The sequence below is a fragment of the Theropithecus gelada genome, chromosome 5, assembly GCF_003255815.1.
Source record: "Theropithecus gelada isolate Dixy chromosome 5, Tgel_1.0, whole genome shotgun sequence".
In the NCBI taxonomy this organism is placed as follows: Eukaryota; Metazoa; Chordata; class Mammalia; order Primates; family Cercopithecidae; genus Theropithecus; species Theropithecus gelada.
Genome location: NC_037672.1, coordinates 108,022,990 through 108,046,284, shown reverse-complemented (window position 1 = coordinate 108,046,284; position 23,295 = coordinate 108,022,990). Strand labels below are relative to the sequence as shown.

At 36.9% G+C, this 23,295-nt stretch overlaps 1 protein-coding gene and 1 long non-coding RNA gene across 2 annotated transcripts in view; one reads left to right on the top strand and one right to left on the bottom strand.

The window, feature by feature from the left end:
* The window catches only part of ENPEP (glutamyl aminopeptidase), an 83,651-nt gene that overhangs the window by 24,132 nt on the left and 36,224 nt on the right, over positions 1 to 23,295 (bottom strand). Inside the window, exons 7-11 of the mRNA XM_025385114.1 lie at positions 21,919 to 22,053; positions 20,045 to 20,110; positions 15,426 to 15,491; positions 15,134 to 15,285; positions 7,426 to 7,505 (exon numbers count right to left, since the gene is read on the bottom strand). Coding sequence (XP_025240899.1) covers positions 7,426 to 7,505; positions 15,134 to 15,285; positions 15,426 to 15,491; positions 20,045 to 20,110; positions 21,919 to 22,053 — 499 coding nt within the window. The remainder of the gene's footprint in view (positions 1 to 7,425; positions 7,506 to 15,133; positions 15,286 to 15,425; positions 15,492 to 20,044; positions 20,111 to 21,918; positions 22,054 to 23,295) is intronic.
* Positions 21,926 to 22,914, top strand: LOC112624495. The gene is made up of 2 exons (XR_003119408.1): positions 21,926 to 22,022; positions 22,270 to 22,914. It is a non-coding gene; the product is annotated as an uncharacterized LOC112624495 (long non-coding RNA).

Below are 23,295 nucleotides of genomic sequence, written 5' to 3'. Positions count from 1 at the left end.
AGTGTTCAAATGAAAGTAAGAGTTAAACATCTCTCACTTTAAATTAAAATGTAGAAATGATTAAGCTTAGTGAGGTAAGTATGTCAAAAGCTGAGACAGGATGAAAGCCAGGCCTCTTGTTCCACACAGTTAGCCAAGTTCTAAACATAAGGAAAAAGTCCTTGAAGGAAATTAAAAGTGCTACTCCAGTGAACACATGAATGATAAGAAAGAGAAACATCTGTATTGCTGATATGGAGAAAGTTCTAGCTCTCCGGATAGATGGTCAAACTAACTACAACATTCCCTTAATCCAAAGCCTAATCCAGAGAAATGCCCTAACTCTCTTCAATTCTATGAAGCCTGAGAGAGGTGAGGAAGCTACAGCAGAAAAGTTGGAAGCTAGCAAAGGTTGGTTCTTGAGGTTTAAGGAAAGAAGTTATCTCCAAACATAAAAGTTCAAGGTGAAGCAGCAAATGCTGATATAGAAGTTAAAGCAAGTTAATAAGAAGATCTAACTAAGATCATTTTTGAAGGCAGCTACACTAAAAAACATTTTCAGTGTAGATGAAACAGCTTTATATTAGAAGAAGATGCCATTAAGGACTTTCACAGCTAGAGAGAAGTCAATGCCTGGCTTTAAAGCTTCAAAGGACAGGTTGACTCTCTCATTAGGGGTGGATGCAGCTGGCAACTTTAAATTAAAGCCAATACTCATTTGCCATTCCAAAAATCTTAAGGCCCTTAAGAATCATGCTAAATCTCCTCTGCATGTGCTCTATAAATGGAACAACAAAGCCCAGATGACAGCACATCTGTTAATAGAATGGTTTACTGAATATTTTATGGCCATTGTTGAGACCTACTGCTCACCAAAAAAGTTTCCTTTCAAAATAGTACTGCTTATTGACAATGTGCCTGGTCTTCCATGAGCTCTTATGGAAATGTATAAGCAGATTAATGTTTTCACAGCTGCTAACACAGTATCTATTCTGAAGCCCACGGATCAAGAAGTGACTTTGACTTTCAAGTCTTGTTATTTAAGAAATACATTTTGTAAGGCAATAGCTACCATAGATAGTGATTCCTTTGATGGATCTGGACAAGGTACATTAGAAACCTTCTGGAAAGCATTCGCCATTCTAGAAGCCATTAAGAACATTCATGATTCATAAGAGGAGGTCAAAATATCAACATTAACAGAAGTTTGGAAGAAGTTGATTGCAACCGTCATGAATGACTTTGAGGTGTTCAAGACCTATATGGAGGACGTAACTGCAGATGTGGTGAAAATAGCAAGAGAGCTAGAATTAGAAGTGAACCCTGAAGATGTCTCTGAATTGCTGCTATCTCATGATAAAACTTGAATAGGTGAGGAGTTGCTTCTTAGGGGTGAGCAAAAAAAGCGGTTTCTTGAAATGGAATCTACTTCTGGTGAAGATGCCATGAGCATCTTGAACTGACAACAAAGGATTAAAAATATTCCATAAACTTAATTGAGAAAGCAGCACCAGGGTTTGGGAGAAGTTCTACTATGCGTAAAATTCTATTAAACAGCGTCACATGCTTCAAAGAAACCTTTTGTGAAAGGAAGGGTCAATTAATGCAGCAAACTTCAATGTTGTCTTATTTTAAGAAATTGCCATAGCCACCCAAGTCGTTAGCAATAACCACCCTAATTAGCAAGCAGCCATCAACACTGAGGCAAGACCCTCTATCAGTAAAAAAGATTACAACTGGCTGAAGGCTCAGATGATTGTTAGCATTTTTAGGAATAAATTATTTTAGTTAACATATATACTTTTTTATACATAAGGCAATTGCACACTTAGTAGACTGCAGTATAGTGTAAACATAACTTGTATATGCACTGGGAAACCAAAACACTTGTGTAACTCACTTAATTGTGATATTTGCTTTATTGCAGTGACTTGGCACCAAAAACTGCAGTATCTCTCAGGTATGCCTGTGGCTTTAATATGTAATATGCAAGGAATAGGAAACTGGAAAAATGCAAGTCAATTACCATGAGGAAAGATTACAATTAGCAATAATTTTTGTAGTTGAAAAAAAAGAACTGCAAAGGAGAGTTGGGTAGTGAAGATCTGTCAATGTGTCTCCAGTGTGCACAGGGAAATAGGTGCCAAATTGAGCTGGAACATGTGTTTCAGGCTATTTGACAGGTCTGGTCCTACAGAAAACAGTGTATGTGACAGAGGCCTGTTAGTTGTTTACCACACAGTTCCCTTTTCTTCCTGGGTACAGAGCTGGACTCTGTTAGCCTTCCTTGCAGGACATGATTGAGAACTGGCTATAAAATGTGGGCAAAAGTAACAGATGCACTTCAAGGCCTGATTCCCTCATTATCTTCCCCTGTCTTTGGGCTAGATGCAAAAGATCCAGTGAGGGATTTCAAGATACAGGGGATGGTAAAGCCATAAGAAGGAAGAAGACAGGATTTTCAAGTCATTATTTGGTGGAGAGCCACCTAGAAGAGATGACAGTCAGGATTATCTCCTTCAGACTGTTGCATGAACAAGAAACTTTCATTGCACCAAGCCACTATTGATTGTCTCTAAAGTGCAATAATTAGACTCACCTGGCTAATGCAATATATCACACTATCACAATTTAAAGACCTCTGTAAAATAATTAATCTAACTTAACTCTCCCTTAATTCTTTTTTTTTTTTTTTTTTTTTTGAGACCGAGTTTTGCTCTTATTGCCCAGGCTGGAGTGCAGTGGCACAATCTCAGCTCACTGCAACCTCTGCCTCCCAGGTTCAAGCAATTCTCCTGCTTCAGCCTCCCGAGTAGCTGGGATTACAGGCATGTGTCACCATGCCTGGCTAATTTTGTATTTTTTTAGTAGAGACGGTGTTTCTCCATGTTGGTCAGGCTGGCCTTGAACTCCTGACCTCAGGTGATCCGCCCGCCTTGACCTCACAAAGTGTTGGGATTACAGGGGTGAGGCACCACACCTGGCCCCTTAATTCTTACTTAGTAACTTTCTTCCGGGAAAGAGATACCTAATTAGGTATGAGACATAAGTATTCGGATTCACTAACAAATATATTTTAACTGTGTAAATTAACAAATTAGCATTCTTAATCTCTTGTATGTTTGCTTTAGATCAGTAAATCTTCCAAGACTTGGTTGACCACGGCTGAACTGACAAATTGAGTTTCTAAACCAGCAAAACTGAACCCATAATCATCCAATCAAAGCTTGCGCATTCCATGAGGCTTAGCTTGAAAAAATGAAGAAAGTGCTTCCCTCTTTGTCATCAAATACAAAAATATATGCCCATCATTATTTTGGTATTAAATATTTATATATAACTATCATAGATGTTTAGTAAATCTATTTCTATCATAGAAACTGACTGGACAGTCTGGATAGTCCAAACCATCTAGGGGACACCCTCAAATCTGGAAGTAAGAGTTGCGAAAACAGCTATTGCATAGTCTACACCACTTGCTAGACCTTAGACCTTGCCCAGATCCTGTGCACTTAGAAATGTCTCTTTTAAAATATTATGTTTTAGCAAGATTGGTTGCCTGATATGATAAAACAACCTTCAATCCTTCTAAATGTTAGAAAGCAGTAAATTAAATGCAAAAAGGTGGTATGCTACTAAATGTGGATGCGTTGACAATAGCCAAAATAGCAGCTGACACTAAAAGACAGAGACATAACTAAAATACATGCAGTTAACCTCTAAAAGTACAACTGTCTGGGGCAAACAACCCTTCATTAAACTAGGACTTTCTGAACTCTTAGAATGTACATAGCATCTTGTTGATAATAGGGTGGACAGGAGACAAGAAATATGTGTAGTTTGTGTCATCAAGAAGCTTATAATTTAGTTGAGAAAAAAAAGAGAGAGGCCAGATGCGGTGGCTCACGCCTATAATCCCAGCACTTTGGGAGTCTGAGGCAGGTGGATCACCTAAGGTCTGGAGTTCAAGACCAGCCTGGCCAACACTGTGAAACCCCATCTCTACTAAAAATACAAAAAACTAGCCAGCTGTGGTGGTGGGCACCTGTAATCCCAGCTACATGGGACGTTGAGGCAGGAGAATCACTTGAACCTAGGGGGCAGAGGTTGCAGTGAGCTGAGATCGTACCACTGCACTCCAGCCTGGGCAAGAAGAGCAAAACTCTGTCAAAAAAAGAGAGAAGAAAGGAAAGAGAGAGAGAGAGAGAGAAAGAAAGAAAAGACAGAGCATATGAAGCTTAATAACAACGATTTTGTTTAAAATATAAAGTAATAATACTAGGAATAAGGATGGATGAAACTGACAGGATAAAATATACTATATTTTATGGCAGGAGATGATGACAGGAGAGATTATTCAGGGTAATTGGAGTAGCCAGAAAAGGTTTTGTGATAGAGGTTCTCTTCTTTTGTTAGAAATTATGAGTTTAGTTGTTGTTTTAATGCCTAAAATAGCACGTACAATAGAAATGTAAATAAAAGACCTTGGGGAGAGTCCCACTATTGCCTGAAGAATTTCTAACTAATGAATCATCAAAGAAACCAAGAGGAGGGAGGTAGGACTGGTAACATGAGCTGGTTGCCCATTTAGTACACTCAGGACATGTTCGTCATCCGTGCTCTAAGCTGAGAGCTGAAGATGTCCTCAAACAGGAAACAGGAACTTATTGTACAGCCTAAAAATGGAGCAGGCACTTTGAAGTAGAAAAAGACCTCTAGTTTGCTTCTGGCTCAGTGACCAGACATGATTCTGAAGTTTCAGATAAAGGCAGATTTGTCATCAAAGCTCTGTGACTATCAGCCTCTTCATTTATTTGTTTATTCATTCATGTATTCAATAAACAATTATTAGATGCCTGCTGTAGATCCAGAACAACAACAATAACAAACAAGCTCCATTTCCTCAAAGAATATTCTGTGGGGAATGGAGACCTATATAGGTCAATAGTTAGAACGAAAAAATGTGTGAAATGTATTGACAAAGGGATATGAAGGAGTGTGAGAACTCCCTGCTCTTTCACTTTCACAGTCATGCTTCTGTCCAGAGCACACGTCTCCTCTACATTCAGTCAATTCTATCACCCATTTATACTCTGTCTTTAGCCTCTGAACTCTTAAGCATTTTTTAGGAATGCTTCCCGAACCCCCAAACCTGGGCTGATGCTTCTATGAGTGCTTTTGGTGATCTGCATTGCCACAGAGGCACTTAGGACACAGCATTACATCTGCCTGCAAACCCATCCCTGGGCAATCACCTATGCAAGGGTTAGGATTGCTCTTTTTTTTTTTTTTTGCCCCAGCACTACACCCATTGTTTCTCTGTTCTTGGCATGTAAGCAATACATGCTTGAAAGAATTAATTTAGTAATTAAGGATTAAATTTATTATTCCCAATATTCTAAGAAATACATAATACATATTAGAACAATGTCTATTGTGAACTCTTGAAATGCATTCTACAAAGCACTTGAGTAAGCTTTAGTTATCTGGAAAATTCACTTGTATGGAAACTTCATTCCATGAAAGTGCTGGGTGAACTGTACTAGGGTAGATGAATTATTCACGCTTTCAAACTTGTAAACAGTAAATCAAACAGCTGCCGTGATATTCTTCCAATCCTCAATTAACTATGGTGACCAATGGGGAAAATATTTAGTAATAGTTAAACCAAATCCACTGAAAACCTTCCAGTGGAATTCTAACCTTCTTATTATGCCTTTTATCAGTGCTGTTACACATTGTTAAAAATGTCTTTTTTTTTTTTCCCTTGTCTTCTCCCTTTTCCTTCGGCAAATGTCCTTATGAATAAGAAGATGGTTAGAAGACCACAAAGATAGAGCCTGGCACTCAAACACAGCATAAAATACGAAGACAAAGTGGCATTGATCTAGGAATTCTGGAAAAATTTAGAATTTTTTTTGACCACGATATTACAATAATTATTAACATAAATAATCAAGAGAAAGGTTTGCTGTAATAGCAATCCCTGTGCAGAAGGGCTTCAGAAGGAGTTTCACCTCTACAATGACAAAGCTGGTAGTTTGTAGTAATAGTAAAAAATTACAAAAACAGTTAACAATAAACGTTTTCTTAAAAGGCCCAAAGGTGGAAAAAACATGCTGGATCCACAGAAAAACTTATACACAAATGTTTATAGCAGCATTATTCATAACAGAGAAAAGGTGGAAATGATCCAAATATCTATCAACTGAAAAATAGATAAACAAATGGTGGTATATCCGTATAATGGGATATGATTTGGCAATAAAAAGGAATGAAGTAGTGATACATGCTATATCATGGATGAGCCTTGAAATCATTATGCTAATTGAAAAGTCACAAAATACTGCATATACACTTTTCTTTATGTGAAATGACCAGAAGAGACAAATCTGTAGAGGTAGGGAACACATTAGTGGTTGCCTAGGGCTGGATGTATGGGAGGCTGCAGACATGATAGCTTAAAGGGTATGGGGCTTCTAAAACTGACTGTGGTGATGATTACACATCTGTGAATACACTAAAAGCCACTGGATTGTACACTTTAAATGGGTGAATTTTATGATATGTGAATTATATCTCAGTAAAGCTGTTCTTAAAAGGCAATCTACTGGAAACAGAGTAAAAATGTATTGGCCAGGAGAAATCATACCTCATTAATATTTTAAAATATTTTACAGGAACAGCGAGGCATATGTAAATAAAGAATGAGTGATCTACTTTTATCCTCAAGAAGACCCAGGTGAAAGTCCATATTAAATGCTATTCTGAAATCAAGTCTTCATGAAATGGGGCAAAGATGAGTCTGGTTTGTCTTAGAAAAGAAATAGTTTTGAAACACCAAAACAAGTACAATGGAAAAAATATAAAAAGAAGGATTCTTCTGAGATTGCTGCTAAAGCTTGCCTTATCTATTATTTTTTTCATCAATCTGGAATTTCGTGATAAGTTCTACTTGTTTTTATATAACTCTAACATTTTTCAAGTAAGGAAAAAATAAATCAGTGCAGATAGAACACAAAGATGTTTCCAAAAAATGGTCTAATTTAATGCGAGCATTAAAAGAAAATCCTCAGGCTTGTCATATAACAGTTTAAGAAATTCAATGGCTTATTTATCTGATAAAAAGAAAAAACAAAAAGGAGGGAAGGAAGGAAGCAAGGAAGCTTACACATTGATCTTCCAATGGCTGGGCATGTGACCCTTCTCCTTTGGATATGGGTATTTATGATAAATCAGTCAGTCATGATAAATCACTGAAAAGAATATCTCAAGATAGAACAGTTCTCATTGTAGATGACGATTTGGAATCATCAATAAATTATTTAAGAGATCATTCAGCTGAAGTTTACAAAGTTCCAGCTTTACTGTTGCATCTTTATACTTATATTAGTTTAATGTGGTACATCAATTCAAAGAAGAAATAAATCAATTAATAATATTTACCTTCTTTTTCTGACCTATTAAATAACACACTGCTTGTTATATGATCTTCAGTCCATTTAACTGGAACGTTCCATGTATAACTAAAATTTTTTAAAAAAGAAAAATTTAACTTTTATTACTAAAAGATAAAATTTCAAGAGTAAAAATCACTAAAAAGCAATAGACGAGTGTATTTTTCTTTTAAGTGATTCTCTAGTCCATACTATACAATTAATGTAGCTAATACAACATTTTAGGGATGAAGATAAGCTGTATAACTGTTTTCAGTTTCTATAAATCTACAAAATTTAGAAATTGCATCAAAAATTAGCTAAGCATGAAAAAGATTATTTCAATAAAATGCTTTGGCATTTTAGAATAAAGATATTGCATAACTTGCACAAATACAGCACATCTTATTATAATATTGAACATTCACACACATACTTGCACACAGTCTAATATGCTACCATTTCCATCAAGGAACACAAAACATTTTTAGAAATTAGAAGACAAATAGTAAACTCTGTAAAGGAAATAACACATTTTAGAAATTATGCTGAAATTCTACCACCACCATCATCCCCTAAAGCCTCTCACACTGTCCCCTAAATATCCCCTATTTAGAACTAGAACTGATGTGCTCAAGGGAAAAATCATCAGGTAAGCACGTTTCAGGAGTTTTCAGTGCTTCTCTTTAGCTACTTAATATTTTCTTGCAGAGTGGGTATGTGGGAGCTAACTTTGTATTTTGATATATATACTTAACAGTTTTGTCTTAAAATCTCATTTTTTGATGGTTTGTTCTTCTCTCATATCAGAAAATGCAGATCTGGAGAGAAGGTGAATCTACGTACCATTGGCTGGTTTAGGTTTCAACTCAAAGTTGGTTTATCTGACAGATTCAATTTCCTAACAGAGAATTAGGGTTAACATTTCACCTTTTCAAGATATAACAAAATTTATATCGTTCAAGGAGAATATATTTTTGCTATATGCCTGAAAGAAGTAATCCCTTGTTTTATAACTATTGAAGTGTTTTACAGGATTGAGTTTTTTTAAAAAATCAGCTTCTTTGGAGCATTTTATTGCAGTGCAATGTTTTTGGCTATACATTTCATAAAACCAACACATAAATTGCTTCTTGGGCCTTATAGTGAACACTGTTGGTGCTTCCCCCTTATCTCCTTAGACCCTATTCTCTCTCTCTCTTTTCTCTTTTTTTTTTTTTTTTTTTTTTTTGAGATGGAGTTTCCTTCTTGTTGCCCAAGCTGGAGTGCAATGGCATGGACTCGGCTCACTGCAACCTCTGCCTACCAGGTTCAAGTGATTCTCCTGCCTCAGCCTCCCAAGTAGCTGGGATTACAGGCACCTGCCACCACACCCAGCCAATATTTTTGCATTTTTAGTAGAGATGAGGTTTCACTATGTTGGCCAGGCTGGTTTCAAACTCCTGACCTCAGGTGATCCACCTGCTTCAGCCTCCCAAAGTGCTGGGATTACAGGCATAAGCCACTGCGCCCAGCCCCCTTTGTCATTTTTGTACACCCTGGGTACCAGTGCTCCCCTGCCAACAATCAATGCCTGGGTCTCTCTGACAGAGGACTGCCTGCCAGCTACCTGAGCAAGGAAAGCTAAAAGTTCCTGGGAATTTACGTCCTTCTGGATGTGGCCCTTAGCAATGACTGACAGGTGTGAGAATGTTTCCTGCCCCATCCATCAGGAGCACTCTGAAGTATGATCTGCACTGGCTCCAGGACTTTCCTGCAGGACTGAGTCAAAGTTACCCTCTTCAGGACCTGCTTCATACGGCACTTTGCTGAGCTTCCTTTCCTTCTCTATCCCACTGCCTGCTCCCCCACTGATCTTTCCTGGAAACACTTCCTAACAAGTCAGTTTCATGCACATGATCATTTCAGGGTCTGCTTCTAGGGACACCAAACTAAGAGCCCTTGCAGCTTCTCAGAAGACCGACGAAGAACTTTGCTAAAACACCACATATTACTTATATATCTCACTTTCACTGTTCTGCTGAATTGGTGCTGCCACGTAAACTAACATTTTATGCTTCCTCTTCTTTCCCCAATACCAATCTGACTGAAACAACAGAGCAGGCAGTGTCCGGATGACCTAGGCCCACAGTTAAGATTTCCTATTTTGACGATCCTCTCTAAAACGTGGCCTCTGGGACTACACCATGCCTCAAAAGGGCAGAAGATATTCTAAGGTCACGTACAAAACTACTGCTCTGAGGTCTTTAAGAGTATCATAAGATAGAAATGATAGAAAGTTGAAGCTATACAATTTTATAGTTTTAGAATCACATAATCTAATGTAATCTAAGCTGAGTAAAATGACAGACTTGAGAGTACAAAATGTGAAGAAATGGAAATTACATAAATGAAATGATTGAGTTTTCTACATATTGGCTAAAATTCAGGAGTATCAGAATTCATTTTTATAGACATAGTTCACTATGTAACCATGTAAGAAGTTCTAGCAGTATGAAATATGGCCACTCTAATTTTCTCTAAGGAAACTGACTTTGATTGCACCAAGGTGACACACTTACTCCCATTCCCTCTGCCTGTTTACACGGAGTGGACTATCAAAGGCACGTATGTTTTCCTGAGAGAGACATCCCGGGATGGAGATGTGAAACTGGCTCGTTTCTAAGAGATGGTTAAGGACATGGTGTTAAAGCAATAACTTATACATGAGTGAGCCATTTAAATTATAAAAAGGTTCTAGTCAGTAAGAATTCCCTAATCTTGGATTATTTAAACAGTGAGAAAATATTTAGAGAAGACCATTGAACTCACAGTAAAACTTAACTGGTCACACCGTCTACCAAACAAGAATACATCTGAACAGAAAGCAGATGGAAGTTAGGGTCGGAAAAAAAAGCTAATTCCTTTATGGGTGCATGAAGGCATTTATTACTATCAAATTCTTCTTTTAAATGAAGAAGAATCATTTTGCTATAATGTCTCTTTCTTATTTGTTTAGAAGCTACTACTGATTTTTAACAAACGTACTCAACAGAGAAGAACCTATTTTCTAAGTTTCTTTTCCTATGCATATATGACTTCTTAAAAAATAAAAATAGAATGAACATATTAAATTTATGATAAGCCTTCACAAAAAAATCATGCAACTATGAATATAAATAAAGTGAAAATAGTATTTGAAGGTGGAAACTGAAGACAAATATTAAAGAAAGTATAAATGTTAATACAGTTCTATGTTCTAAGTCTTGGTGAATAAAATTTTTAAATTTATTGTTACAAAAGGTGATTTTATACCTAATGATACATTTAGTTCACTTGGCAGTAAAATTGTTTGGTTTGTGTGGAGAGAAATTCATAACCAACAAGCAGCTTTTAAAAATCCAACCTCATTAATTAAAAAAACTCCTTAGTTTAAATTATTGACTGTCTTTGGCTTAACAAATTAATGGATACATATGAGAGGAAGTAACAGTTACTGGGAAATTTTCCCAGTGTAAGTTTATTTCTCTAGAGAGAAATACTTTTTAAATTTTAATATCCAGAGGCTCCAGCAGTATTAAATATTTAATTTAATTTGCTGGAACACAAAACAGTAACTATAAAAGAAACATTTGATAGTTGTTAACAGAACAATCACAGAGATTATTCTATGATTTTTGTAGTTGAATTATCACCCGAAAACAAGTCAGATCTATGTTTCAATTCACATATCATGAAGAGGAAAAAGTGAAAAACAAAGGTTTTCTCCATCATCATCTAATCTTTCCTTTCTAAAATAAAGGTAAGGAGTACACTTACCTTTGTAGTTCAGGGAGTATACAGACACTCCCTGAAGGGACCTCATATTGGTCTAAGTAGTCTAATTTCCTTTGTTGTAGTGTGACCTACTGATTTTCAGAACTTGCATTATAGCAGGATTCCCAGTTTCTCTGAGTATCACTTAGTGTGGGAGGCTGGGTGCCTGAGGTTTCTAGGAAGAGAGGCCAAAGATGGGCCTCAACGAGGTGAGTACAATGGCTTTCTCAAGGCTTCTCCAGTTCAGGTGTCAACTGGCATTTTGGAAGCAGCTAATTTAATAATTGTGAGAGTTCATCATTCTCTGATGCCTTGGAAAGTCAAGTGCTTCGGCAATTTTAATTTTTGGAAACACCTGAGTGTGCTGTAGTGTGACTTATTTCCCCAACCCCTGAACTGTAATCCAGAAAACGGGCTCTGTTACCCCCCTTATACAGTACTCATCATGAAATGAGACTATAAAGATCTTTCTCTTCTGAAAAAATATGACTACGATCACAATGGTGCAAGATGAGAACGATATTCTAAAAGGAGATTGTTCTCTGCCGATTCACCTGATTGAATTCCTTCCACATTGTTCTTTAATTAGGAATTTTAGCTCAACAAAATCTTTGGAACATCCACCATGCCCTCCAGCCCACAGCCACTCTTACCTAGTCCAGGCCTATCGTTTCTGTCAACTGTCACGTGGGCTGCTCATTGCAATATTGTTCTAACTGGTCCCCCTGCCTCCACTCCTGCCCCACTGCCCAGGATCTGTGATCAATTCTCCACAGTGCAGCCAGAGGAGAACTTTGAAAAATTTAAATGTGATCCTGCCAATTCTCTCCTTAAAATCCTCAAATTTGCACACTATTTTCCAAAATCTTTAACATGGTCTGCATACCTGGTCCCTGCCTTCCTCTTCATCTTCACCTCACACCACTTTCCCAGTCACTCTCTGCTATCCCGTTTCTTGGAACCACACTGCCTGGGTTCACATCAAGGCTCCATTATTCACACTGTGTGACCTTGAACAAATTACTTAATCACTTTTGCCACAAATTCCTCATTTACTATAAAATAAAATACATCTGAAGTGCTTAAAATAGTACCAATCACTTGGTCAACGTTCAATAAGTGTTGTAAATCATGTGTACAAGACTTTGGGGCTTTCATATATGTTATAGTTTCTGTTTTGCGGGGTGCGGGGGTTGTTTTATTTTTTTGAGACGGATTCTCACTCTGTCACACAGGCTGGAGTGCAGTGGCATGATCTCAGTTCACTGCAACCTCCACCTCCCAGGTTCAAGCGAGTCTCCTGCCTCAGCCTCCCAAGTAGCTGGGATTACAGGTGTGTGCTACCATGCCCGGCTAATTTTTGTATTTTCAGTAGACAGGGTTTCATCAGGTTGGTCAGGCTGGTCGCGAACTCCTGACCTCGAGTGATCCACCCACCTCGGCCTCCCAAAGTGCTGGAATTACAGGCATGAGCCACCACGCCCAGCCATAGTTTCTGTTTTGAACATCTGGAACAGTCACTTCCCCACACCAATTTGCTCACCTAAAATATCACATCCTTGGAAAAGAAAGCCTTCTGTGACCCTCCCTACCCTACTCCACCTACTGCTTCCCTCTCCCAATTAATTGAGGCTCAGCAAATCAGTGGACTCATATAGTAAGGGAGAATAATTACTGTGAAACTTTCCAAATGGAAGCTTGTTTGACAAGAGACATATTTTTAGATTTAATATCCAAATATTCCAGTGTTATTAGAGGTGGTCAATCTAATTTGCTAGAACGTAAAACAATAACTATAAAGGAACCAGTTTAGAGTTATTAAAGACTTTCTAAAACATCTTTTTGTGTTATTCTAATTGCTACAGGATAATTGATCTTACAATAATTTATATATGTGACTATAAAATTATGTCAATTAAATCATTAAGAAAGAGAAAAAGAAGACAAAGGGTCTCTTCAGTGACAATCAGGCAGTGGAGATTATAGGACACCTGGGTGGGAATGGGTGAAAGATTCTCTCTACTAAAACAAAGTATTCAAATGTTGAAAGAGGGGGCAATAAAAACTGGGCATGGGTGAAATGGGAAAAAGAATCCTATCTAGTCCAGACACAGTGGCTCACGCCTGTAATCCCAGCACTTTGGGAGGCCGAGCTGGGTGGATCACTTGAGGTCAGGAGTTTAAGACCAGCCTCATTAACATGGTGAAACTCCGTCTCTACTAAAAATACAAAAATTAGCTGGGTGTGGTGGCATGCACCTGTAATCCCAGCTACTCAGGAGGTTGCGGCAGGAGAATTGCTTGAACCGGGAGGCGGAGGTTGCAGTGGGCTGACTGGGTGACAGAGTAAGACTCCGTCTTTAAAAAAAAAAAAAAAAAAAGCCAAACAAACAAACAAACAAACAAAAAGAATGCCTATCTGTTGGGTACTAGACTTTTCATATTTGTCTTCTCTTTCATATTTGCCAGCTCTATGTGTGTTTGCCCTATGTTTTTGGAGGATTTGCCAAATTTATTTTTAGTTAGTCTATTACTTTTATTGAGAATCAGAAATTTAATCTTTCAGAGTTATTTTGTGTTCTCAATTTGTCCTTTCTAAGACATTCTGCTCCTAGTTCACTGGTGTAATAGTTCTTCATCTCTGAATATATCTCATACATTTATGTTGTTTCCTTAGTTATGCATCTTATAAAGTCAGGATTTGTTTGTTTTTTCACAAGAAATTTTAACCTTTTATCCTTCCAAATTGTTTTCATGTATCTTGTGATCTTTGTCATTCATAGTTAAGAAAGAATTAAATTGATTCTGGTGGCTGGTGTGTACTCTCTCTATTATCGAGAAGGGATTATATATATATAAATGTGTATATATATAAAATTATTATTTATTTTATCTTATTTTATTATTTTTAGGGATGAGTTCTTGCTCTGCCACCTAGGCTGGAGTGCAGTGGTGCGATCATGGCTCACTGAAGCCTCAAACTCCTGACTTGAGATGACTCAGTCATCTTCAGGTCTCAGCCTTCTGACTAGCTAGGACTACAGGCGTGAACTACCGTAGTCCAGTGCCTTTTAAAAATTTTTTTGTAGAGACGGGCTCTTGTTACGTTGCCCAGTCTGAAGGGAGTTGTATTTTTGAAATAAGTTTCTCTGCTGAGCAGAAGGTCTGACTGGGAGCTCTGTGTGTGTGTATGAGGGGTGCTGTCAGCTCCAGCCCACCCATCCTGCAAATGACATAATGAGGGAGGCTTTACTCTGAGAGTCTCAACCAAATGGAAATCCTTAGCTCTCCTCTACTGTTTTAGTCAATTTCTTTAGGAAACAAGCCCACTGTATTTTTGCCTGGGGCCATTGCCAGATTTCTGCGAGCTCTGTGCGGACAAAGAAATGGTAGGTGGCGGAGAGAAAGTAGGGGTGAGGGGTGGTCCAACTGGCACAATTGTCCTGAGACTAGACTATCAATTCATTGCCGTATTTTTAGCCTCACTTCTCACTCTTACTCTTCAGTCTTCATGCTGACACTGAACCTAGAACCTGTCTAGGGATAGGGAAGTTCCCTTATTATTATCTGATTGTATTTTCCTCAGACTGTATTTCTCCTTCTGCTTTTCTTCTTCAGAACTCTGTGATACATATGGCCCCTCCCTTTATTTTCTTTATTCTTGTAGATTTATTTCTTTAGGTGATTCCATTCCTCTCTTCAATATCTGTAAAGAACAGGACATGGATACATGTGCTCTGCCCACCATTTCAAACCTGGAAATCACTCAGCTATTTTTGAATCCCTTGTTCCCCTAAAGGCACTGTGGCTTTATACTTGTATATCAGTCATCCATCATGTACTCAAGAATAGGATATAAAACAAATGGCCAATATTTCTGCCAAATTTCTGTGTTTTTTTCCAAATGCATTATAGAGCCTTACCCAAGATCTGAAGGGGGCTGAGAAGGGTTAGCTCTTGAGTCCAGCAGAAACCGTTTCTGTGTGATGTTCTTGCCACCATTCACGTTAAGCACAGGATAACCCATCTGTCTGGTCCAGGTGTCCATTACTTCTTTCACTGGGAGCCTACTCGCCTAAGATTGAAAACAAAATGGAGACTAATTAATTAACAAATATGATAAATAAAAGGATAGAATAGTTAGATTAGAAAATGATTGGTAAGCCATTTGTAAATCAGACAAAGAAATATTTGGGGATATATACTCTTCCTTACCTCTTCCAGTGCTGCCCAAAAATCAGAAGTTTTTGCATTCTTGAATTGGTATTTTTCCAAGTACATCTGTGTGTAAAAGATAATCAGTATGTTAGAAGTCAATGTTTGCTTTTCTCATCCTTTCATAAGATGAACCGAACCCCTACTACTCAATTCTGCCTCCACTGCACAAAACCAGCCATAGACAACATGTACATGAATGAGCATGGCTGTTGCATTGATATTTGAATTCCATACAATGTTCATGTATCATAAAATATTCTTCTTCTTTTGATTTTTTTCAACCATTTAATAATGTGGAAACCATATTTAGTTTATGGGCCTTAAAAAATACATGGATGGTGGGCCAGATTTGGCCTGAAGACAGTAGCTTGCTGATCTCTGCTCTAAGGAAATAAATACACAACCTTTTGAATAATGATGATGATGGTGGTGGTGGTGGTGGTGGTGGTAGTGGTGGATGAATTGGGGACGTTATTCACTGTAAAGCATAAGTCTTCACTCTTCAAATATTTTAAAGTACAAGTTTTTAGATTTAAGCTTCTTTTGGCAATTTTCTTTACAAAGCCTCTTTCTATATGTGAGTTTTCAAATATAGTGTGATTTATCCCCAGAAAAAATTCCCAGTCTTCTAATCCCATAACTGGGAGCCACTTGGAGTTTGCCAGTAAACTTTCCAAAGTTCCTGCTGTATCACTCCTCCATTGCTTTCTAGAATTGTCCTGACTGAAAGTGGAGGTCTTTGATAGAAATGGAACCATCTTCAGTGTTCTTAATGTTAACTTTGCACATATCATTTTCGCTCTAAGTTGCTACAATTTTCAGTAGGTGCTGTACCTAAATCACGTTACCTCCTAAATGCCTCTTCTTTTCAGGCATAGAGATAAAACAGTATTAGCAGGACTCCAAGAAGCCTGGAAGAGGGGTGAAGCCACTTTGGAATGCTGCCTCCATATTTGTTCTTTTGGTTAATTCACTTCTTGGCACTACCACCAGAGGGCAGGCAAAGGAAGGGAGAAGCAGCAATCACTTTTAGGTATTCATTACACAGTTGCACAAATCATTCATCGTATCTTAATAAAATAGTTGAATATTTGGTAAATCAAATGTCTAATATTTTAAAATAATAATAATTGAATACTTGTATAGTAATAATTATAACCATAGCTGTGTTTTGATGACAATTTCTATTGAATAGTATCTTTTAAAATTTAGAAGAGTTTATTTGACTACTACAATGTCTTTAGCTTAGAAACATGCATTCGTGGAATTGGAAGGGACTTTAAATATTTTTAATAGAGCTCCCACATTTTGAGGTGAAGGAAACTGCTCCCCCTAACTACCTGAGTGCCTTCAGAAGTGAAGAGATTTGCCTGAGAGGAGAATTCTGAACCCTGAATCAGTGTGTGTGTGGTTTTCATCACTGTTATTGTTGTTACTGGTTTTAAAATTGCAGTTTCTTGCTTCTCATGAACCACAGGCTGAATGGAAATTTATGTAATCAGCATATTAAAAGGTACTAATTTTATATTGTCTAGATTAGTGCTTCTGAATATTCTATATTAAGACACTTCCCTCTTCACCTTGAATAATCATGTAGTCATTCAAGTCCAAATTACATGATGGCCTAGGTCATAGTTCATTATTAATTAGAATCAGTGAGCACAATAGGAAACGAACAATATTTCTGTTACTAGTATTCCAAGAAGGGAAAAGACATTTTCCAGCTGACCCACTCCTGTCTTATGGACAGTACTACTGATACTAGAAGAAAAAGAAAGGAAGAATATATTCTGTTTCTATATCATGACCACATATTGTTATGAATGCCCCCTTCTCTATTACATCTTTTATGTACAAGTATAGCCTTAAAGATTTTCCAGTTGATAATTTTGTTCTTATTTCCCCCATCCTGCACCTATTTTGCTGTTTGAGGTTGAGTTTGGGGCAAGGTGATGAGCATGAAAGAGAATAGACAACTGGCCACCCCCATATTTAGTTCCACACCAGGTTAGCTAACAAAGAGTCACTTTGGGAGAAAGTTAGTATTTGCAACGGAAATACCTTGAACTCTCATTCATAGACTGTGGGATTTCAGGGCAACAATCATAGAGTGATGATGACAACTCAAGGAGGATATTGTTGGGATGCTCGAACTATCTGAACTATGGAACTATGTTCCAGTTGGTCTGATTGCTTATTGGATGTGGCCTATATCTATCATATACTATTTTCAGATATCAGCTAGTGTTTGAAGATTGAAGGAAAAGAGTATTTGGGTGTTTTGTGTAAATTCATTCCATAGCACTATAATGGTATGAAATATCAATATCTATTCTTCCTAGTTCAGTTTTTAACACCATCTGTGATCACAGTTAAAAGAAGACTTTTAACTTGAGAGTTATTAGTTTTAGACAAAACTGATTTTTAAAATTAATTTTAACATAGATACTGGGTTAAAGGAAATATGAGGTTTTATTGAATTATTAGGGTAGCTATTCATTTTCAAGGACTCTTGGTACTTCTCTATAAAACTCAATATGAAAGATTATTTAATTTGAAGTCAGCTCTGAAGATGCCAAAAGTATGTTATTAATTAATTACAATTTAATTTAAAATCAAAACTATACAAATCAAATTTTAACTTAATTTTTGAAAATGAATTTTCTTTATTTCTATGTTCTGTATAATTTATTATAGACTATTCACTCGTTCATTCGTTTAACAAACATTTTCAGGACGACTTAATATGTGTAATTAAACTAGGCTCTGCAGTATAGATAAAGATATAGAAGACAGAGTTCCTGATTAAAGATGCTTACAATGGGCTGGGCACAGCAGCTCATGGCTGTAATCCCAGCACTTTGGGAGGCTGAAGCAGGCGAATCTCTTCAGCTCACAAGTTCAAGACCAGCCTGGGCAACATGGCGACACCCCGTCTCTACTAAAAATATAAAAATTAGCCGGGTGTGGTGGTGCCTGTAATCCCAGCTACTCGGGGGACTGAGACATGAAAATCGCTTGAACCCGGGAGGCAGAGATTGCAGTGAGCCAAGATCAAGCCACTGCACTCCAGCCTCGGTGACAGAGTGAGACTCTGTCTCAATAATAATAATGATAATGCTTACAATGAGGGAAGATATGATAAAATTTGAGTTTGAAACTTATGGAAAAGTTACAAGATGTTCTCATGTATGCAGAAGCACAAGCACATAGCTTCTCTCTTTGCACCTAATGTCTCTACAAAATATTTTGCTAATAGACAAAGGGTTAAAATATACTGATACACTTCCCAAATATTTCCTAACTCTTGACTTTATTTCTTACTTTAATAATCACCTAGGGGTTTCACTATTGGGTAGAAGGGGGCCATTTTCTTTTAGAGTAGTGTAGAGAGGGCTAAATGCCACATAAGAAGGCTTGATGGGAGTGAAATCTATGGGAATGGTGACCTTCTCCTGGAGAATCACATACAGAAGAAGTACTTTCTGCGGCAGCCAGCAGGGGGCGTTTCTCCAACCTGTTTTCTGCTCTCTGGGTTGGATACCATCAGCCCTGCTGCGCCTGACTACCTGGGTTACCGCAGTAGGCAGGATGGAGGTGGAAGGGAAAGAGTACGAAGAGAACTTCATTTCTAGGCTGGAATGGGGCCAACCTGCAGAGACCGCAGTTATAGGGACACATTGTAGCTACTTTGATAAAATTAAAAATAAAAACAAACCGGGGCCGATTGGCTTAGGGTCTGTTAAAAGAACGAAAATGAAACAGAAACATCTGCTGGAATAAATAACACACTTAAATAGGATGTGTGAAATGCTTCAGAAAGTTTATTGTCATTTCTGTTACCAAAAGGAAGCCTCTTTATTCATTGACTCCATTGTAATAAGCATACTAATATTGATCTTTTCTAATCTAATAATAAGGGAAAAATCTTATACTCAGTGTAAGGGATGACCTTTATAGACAGATTTAAATGTTTATATCATGTTGCTGTGGAAAGAATCGTATTCCCTGAAATTCACATAAACCCTAACCCCCAGTGTGATAGTATTTAGAAACGAAGCCTTTGGGAGGTGTCACATTTAGATGAGATCAGGAGGCTGGGACCCTTATGATGGAATCAGTATCCTTATAAGAGACATCAGAGTGCTCTCTCTCTCTCTCCCTCTCTCTCTGCCATGTGAGGACACAGTGGGAAGTCTACCATCTGCAAGCCCGGAAGAGAGGCTTCACCAGAAACTGAATCAGCCAGCACTTTGATCTTGGACTTTCCAGCCTCCATCACTGCGAGAAAATGCATTTCTGTTGTTTAAGCCACCCAGTCTATGGTATTTCCTTATGGCAGCCCAAGCTGACTAATACACATGTAAGGAGTTTCAAAAATAACTAAGTAATTTGTTTCAACTTCTCCGTGAGACTTCTGCTAAATGATCATTACAGATACAATGCAGGTACCCAATTGGATGTAAAATCATCTTTTTATCATTTGCTATATTATCTATGCCTCAGTAAAGAGAATAAAAAGGAAATTATCCTTGATTAATCACATATCTTAACAGTCACCAGCCACGTATCAGTGTAGTTTATTTTTTGATATCACTAAAAGTAATAAATCATACCTGACATCCTTTTTGAAAATTCTCTGGTTTTATCCAGTCTTCAAGCATTCTCAAAATGGAAGCTCCCTACAATGGAGAAAAAAAGACAAATGAAACTAATAAAGGCTATGTAAGGAACAATTATCAGTTATTACTCTTGCAACTAGTATTTCATGATCATATTTGTGAGATTAGTTCCTCAAGAGGATTCTGCTAAATTATATGGCTCTATGATTTGAGGATGAAAATACCATTTGGCACAGCCCCTGTATCTATGCTTCTAAAATAACTAAAAGGTAAAGAGAAATTGCTTCAGGGACTTCAGATTCAAATAATTATTGCACTTCCCCAAATAAACCAGCAGATGGGGCTTTCTTAATCAAAGACAAATAGTCTAAAAAATCACATTCTTTGATGAATGAGGAAAGTAGTTTCAGGGTAAAATTCTGCCAACTTATTAAATATATTTTCATACTTGAAAATAAGAATTAGATTTAGCAGAGGGAAGTAGATAGTCAAGAAATTATCTGGTCAAACAGCTTAATACACATGGATACATAATTTAGGCATACCATCTTTATCTTCTCAGTGGTCTATCTCATTTGCTTTTCTTTCATTTGAAGAATCTGATGAACACCTTGGCTCTGTACTTTCTTTTTATGTGTTATACGGTTAGTACCGAAATGCACAATTTATAATATTTTAAATCAATTTTCAAGTAACTAAATGAAAAAATAACTGTCCCCCACTTAAATTAGTAATTTTTACTGTAAGTTATTAAGCATTCTAAATTAATTTTATAGCTATTTAGAAAGCTAGAGGCCTAGAAAAATTTATCTTGGACTTGACCTTAAACCTGAGGAGTATCTAGGACTAAGGGGGAAAATGGTTCAATAAATTTAAACTTCTCCCATGTGAATAATTAGAATAGGCTATAAGTGGTTTTGAAATTTTCATTTTAACATAAAGATAAAAGGAATCATTCAAAATGTCAAAGAAAAATGAATACAAGAAGGCTGAACATACACCATGGGAATCATATGAGAGGGAAAGTCAAAAAATATGATGCTAAAAATTTCAAATGCTAATACATAGAAGTTTTTTTCACTCAAGTATTCATTTTAATAATTATAATATTTTTGACTCAAATAAAACTTTAGGTGTCACTCAGGATAACAAAATACATTAGTTTGCAGTAGCTTCTAAGCACCTCAATGTAGTGGGAAAACCATGAGAAGCTGAGGTAGAAAATGACTAAAATAAAAATTTAAATTATGTTACATACAGATATGGAATATGTTTGAAGGAGAGTCTATATGAAATATAGTGGGACAGAATGTGTCACATAAATCTTGGAGTTATAGATTTTCAGCAACTTTTCATAAAATGTTAGTGGAGAAATAAACCTCACCTACAATATGCTAACAAATTCATCTTTACACCTTCTAAAAAGGAATAAAAGTATTTCCTTCTGAGTTGGATTTAAATGCTTATTGCAGGCACTAAAAGGTTCTACTAGAAAAGCTGTGCACATATATGGCATTTCTTGTTTACCACATAAAATAAAAAGATTTATTGTCTTTTGAAAAATCAAATAAAACAATTTGAATTGTGATGTTTAAAGTCTAAATACTCAATTATCAGAACGAAAATAATTATAAACAAATGTGTAAAGAGAAATTCTTAAAAATCTCTTTTAAAATCCTGTGACAATGACCAGCAATACATTCTACTGAAAAGTACGAACTATTGAATATTCAGCACTCAGAATAAGTTCTACACCGTTTTCCAAAGCTCACTGGCACAGTGTGACCATTCTTACCATTTTTAGGCATCTACTAAAAGAAAAGTCACTAAACAGGAAGATGTTCAAAACAATGTTCTATTTCCCCCACCTTACTATAGGATATTCCATCAAAAACAGATGTTATTTCATCAGGGGTTGTCACAGTCACAACAATTGGATGTGAAGACATCAGAGAATCATCCTCTTGTACAGGTAACACATCTTCAAGTAACATTTGGTCACGCTGAAATGAAAGAATGAGCCAAAGAAATATAGTATTTTCTTTGTACTAGTTAATAAATTAAAATACCATATATAAGAAAAATTGGAGGAAAATAAATATAAATGACTTAAGTTACTTAAACATTAGATCTTCAAATTAATCATATTTTACACTGATTGGTCGATATTGATTTCATTCCCTTCTTCTACTAATAATTCCTTTTAATTTTTCCCCCAGATGACAGGCCAAGAAGACATCAACTTCTGTGAATTCTGCTTCTGCTACTTCTGTATGACTTTTGGACATGTGCCAAACTTTTCAAGCCCCATTTCTATATCTGTGCAATGAGAATGATGACATGACCCCACAGATTTGGTCTAAGAATTAAGTGAGGTAGCATATCAATTTGCCAAATATTGATGTTCGGGGTTTTTAAAAATCACCTTGTTGTCAGAATTTGGATAATTCATAATTAATGAAAGAAAATATTAGCAGTTTATCCGTTAGTTCTAATCACATCTTGTTTCCCTCCTAGGTTTTGTCAGCAATACAGAGTGGTTGACAGGCCTAGCAGTACTGACAGACTTCCTTGGTTCAAAGCTCAGTCTTTCTGCTTTCTAAATATGTAAGTTTAAGCAAGTTTCCTCACCCATTAAATAGAAGTAATGATGGCCTCTACTTTTTGGAACTGTGCACAGGATTCAAGGATAAAATTCATGGTTAGTACTTGGCATAGTACCTGGCACAGAATGAGAACCTAACCCATTAGCTGCTATAGTTATTTTGATTCTTAAGCAGTAAGATTGTGAAATCTAGCTCTGCTAAATCACTACTAACTTTAAAAATTTCATTGGCTCTACTTAATTAAAAATATTTCCAAAAGAAGAGTATGCTATATTAGCTTACATTTTCCAATTATGCGGGTTTCATTTATAACAGGAAAGGTACTGCTGTCAAGTGATGACTGCCAATCAAGATAATTTTGACTTGGATTTTGATTTTTGTATACCTAGGAAGTTTAGGCATGGTGAGAAGAAAGATCCTGTCCTCAGTGTCACGAAGATTGACTATACCAACTGTGTGTGTGGTTTGGGATGTTGCTACCAGCTATCTCTGTGATGTGGAAAAGTTACATCACTTTCCTGGCCTTCCGATTTTTCACCCGTGAAACGAGGGTCCGTGATTGTGGTATTTATTGAGCTCACTTATAAAATATCTTTATTTATCTGACCCTTCCATCCACAAGACCTTCAATTGAGAACT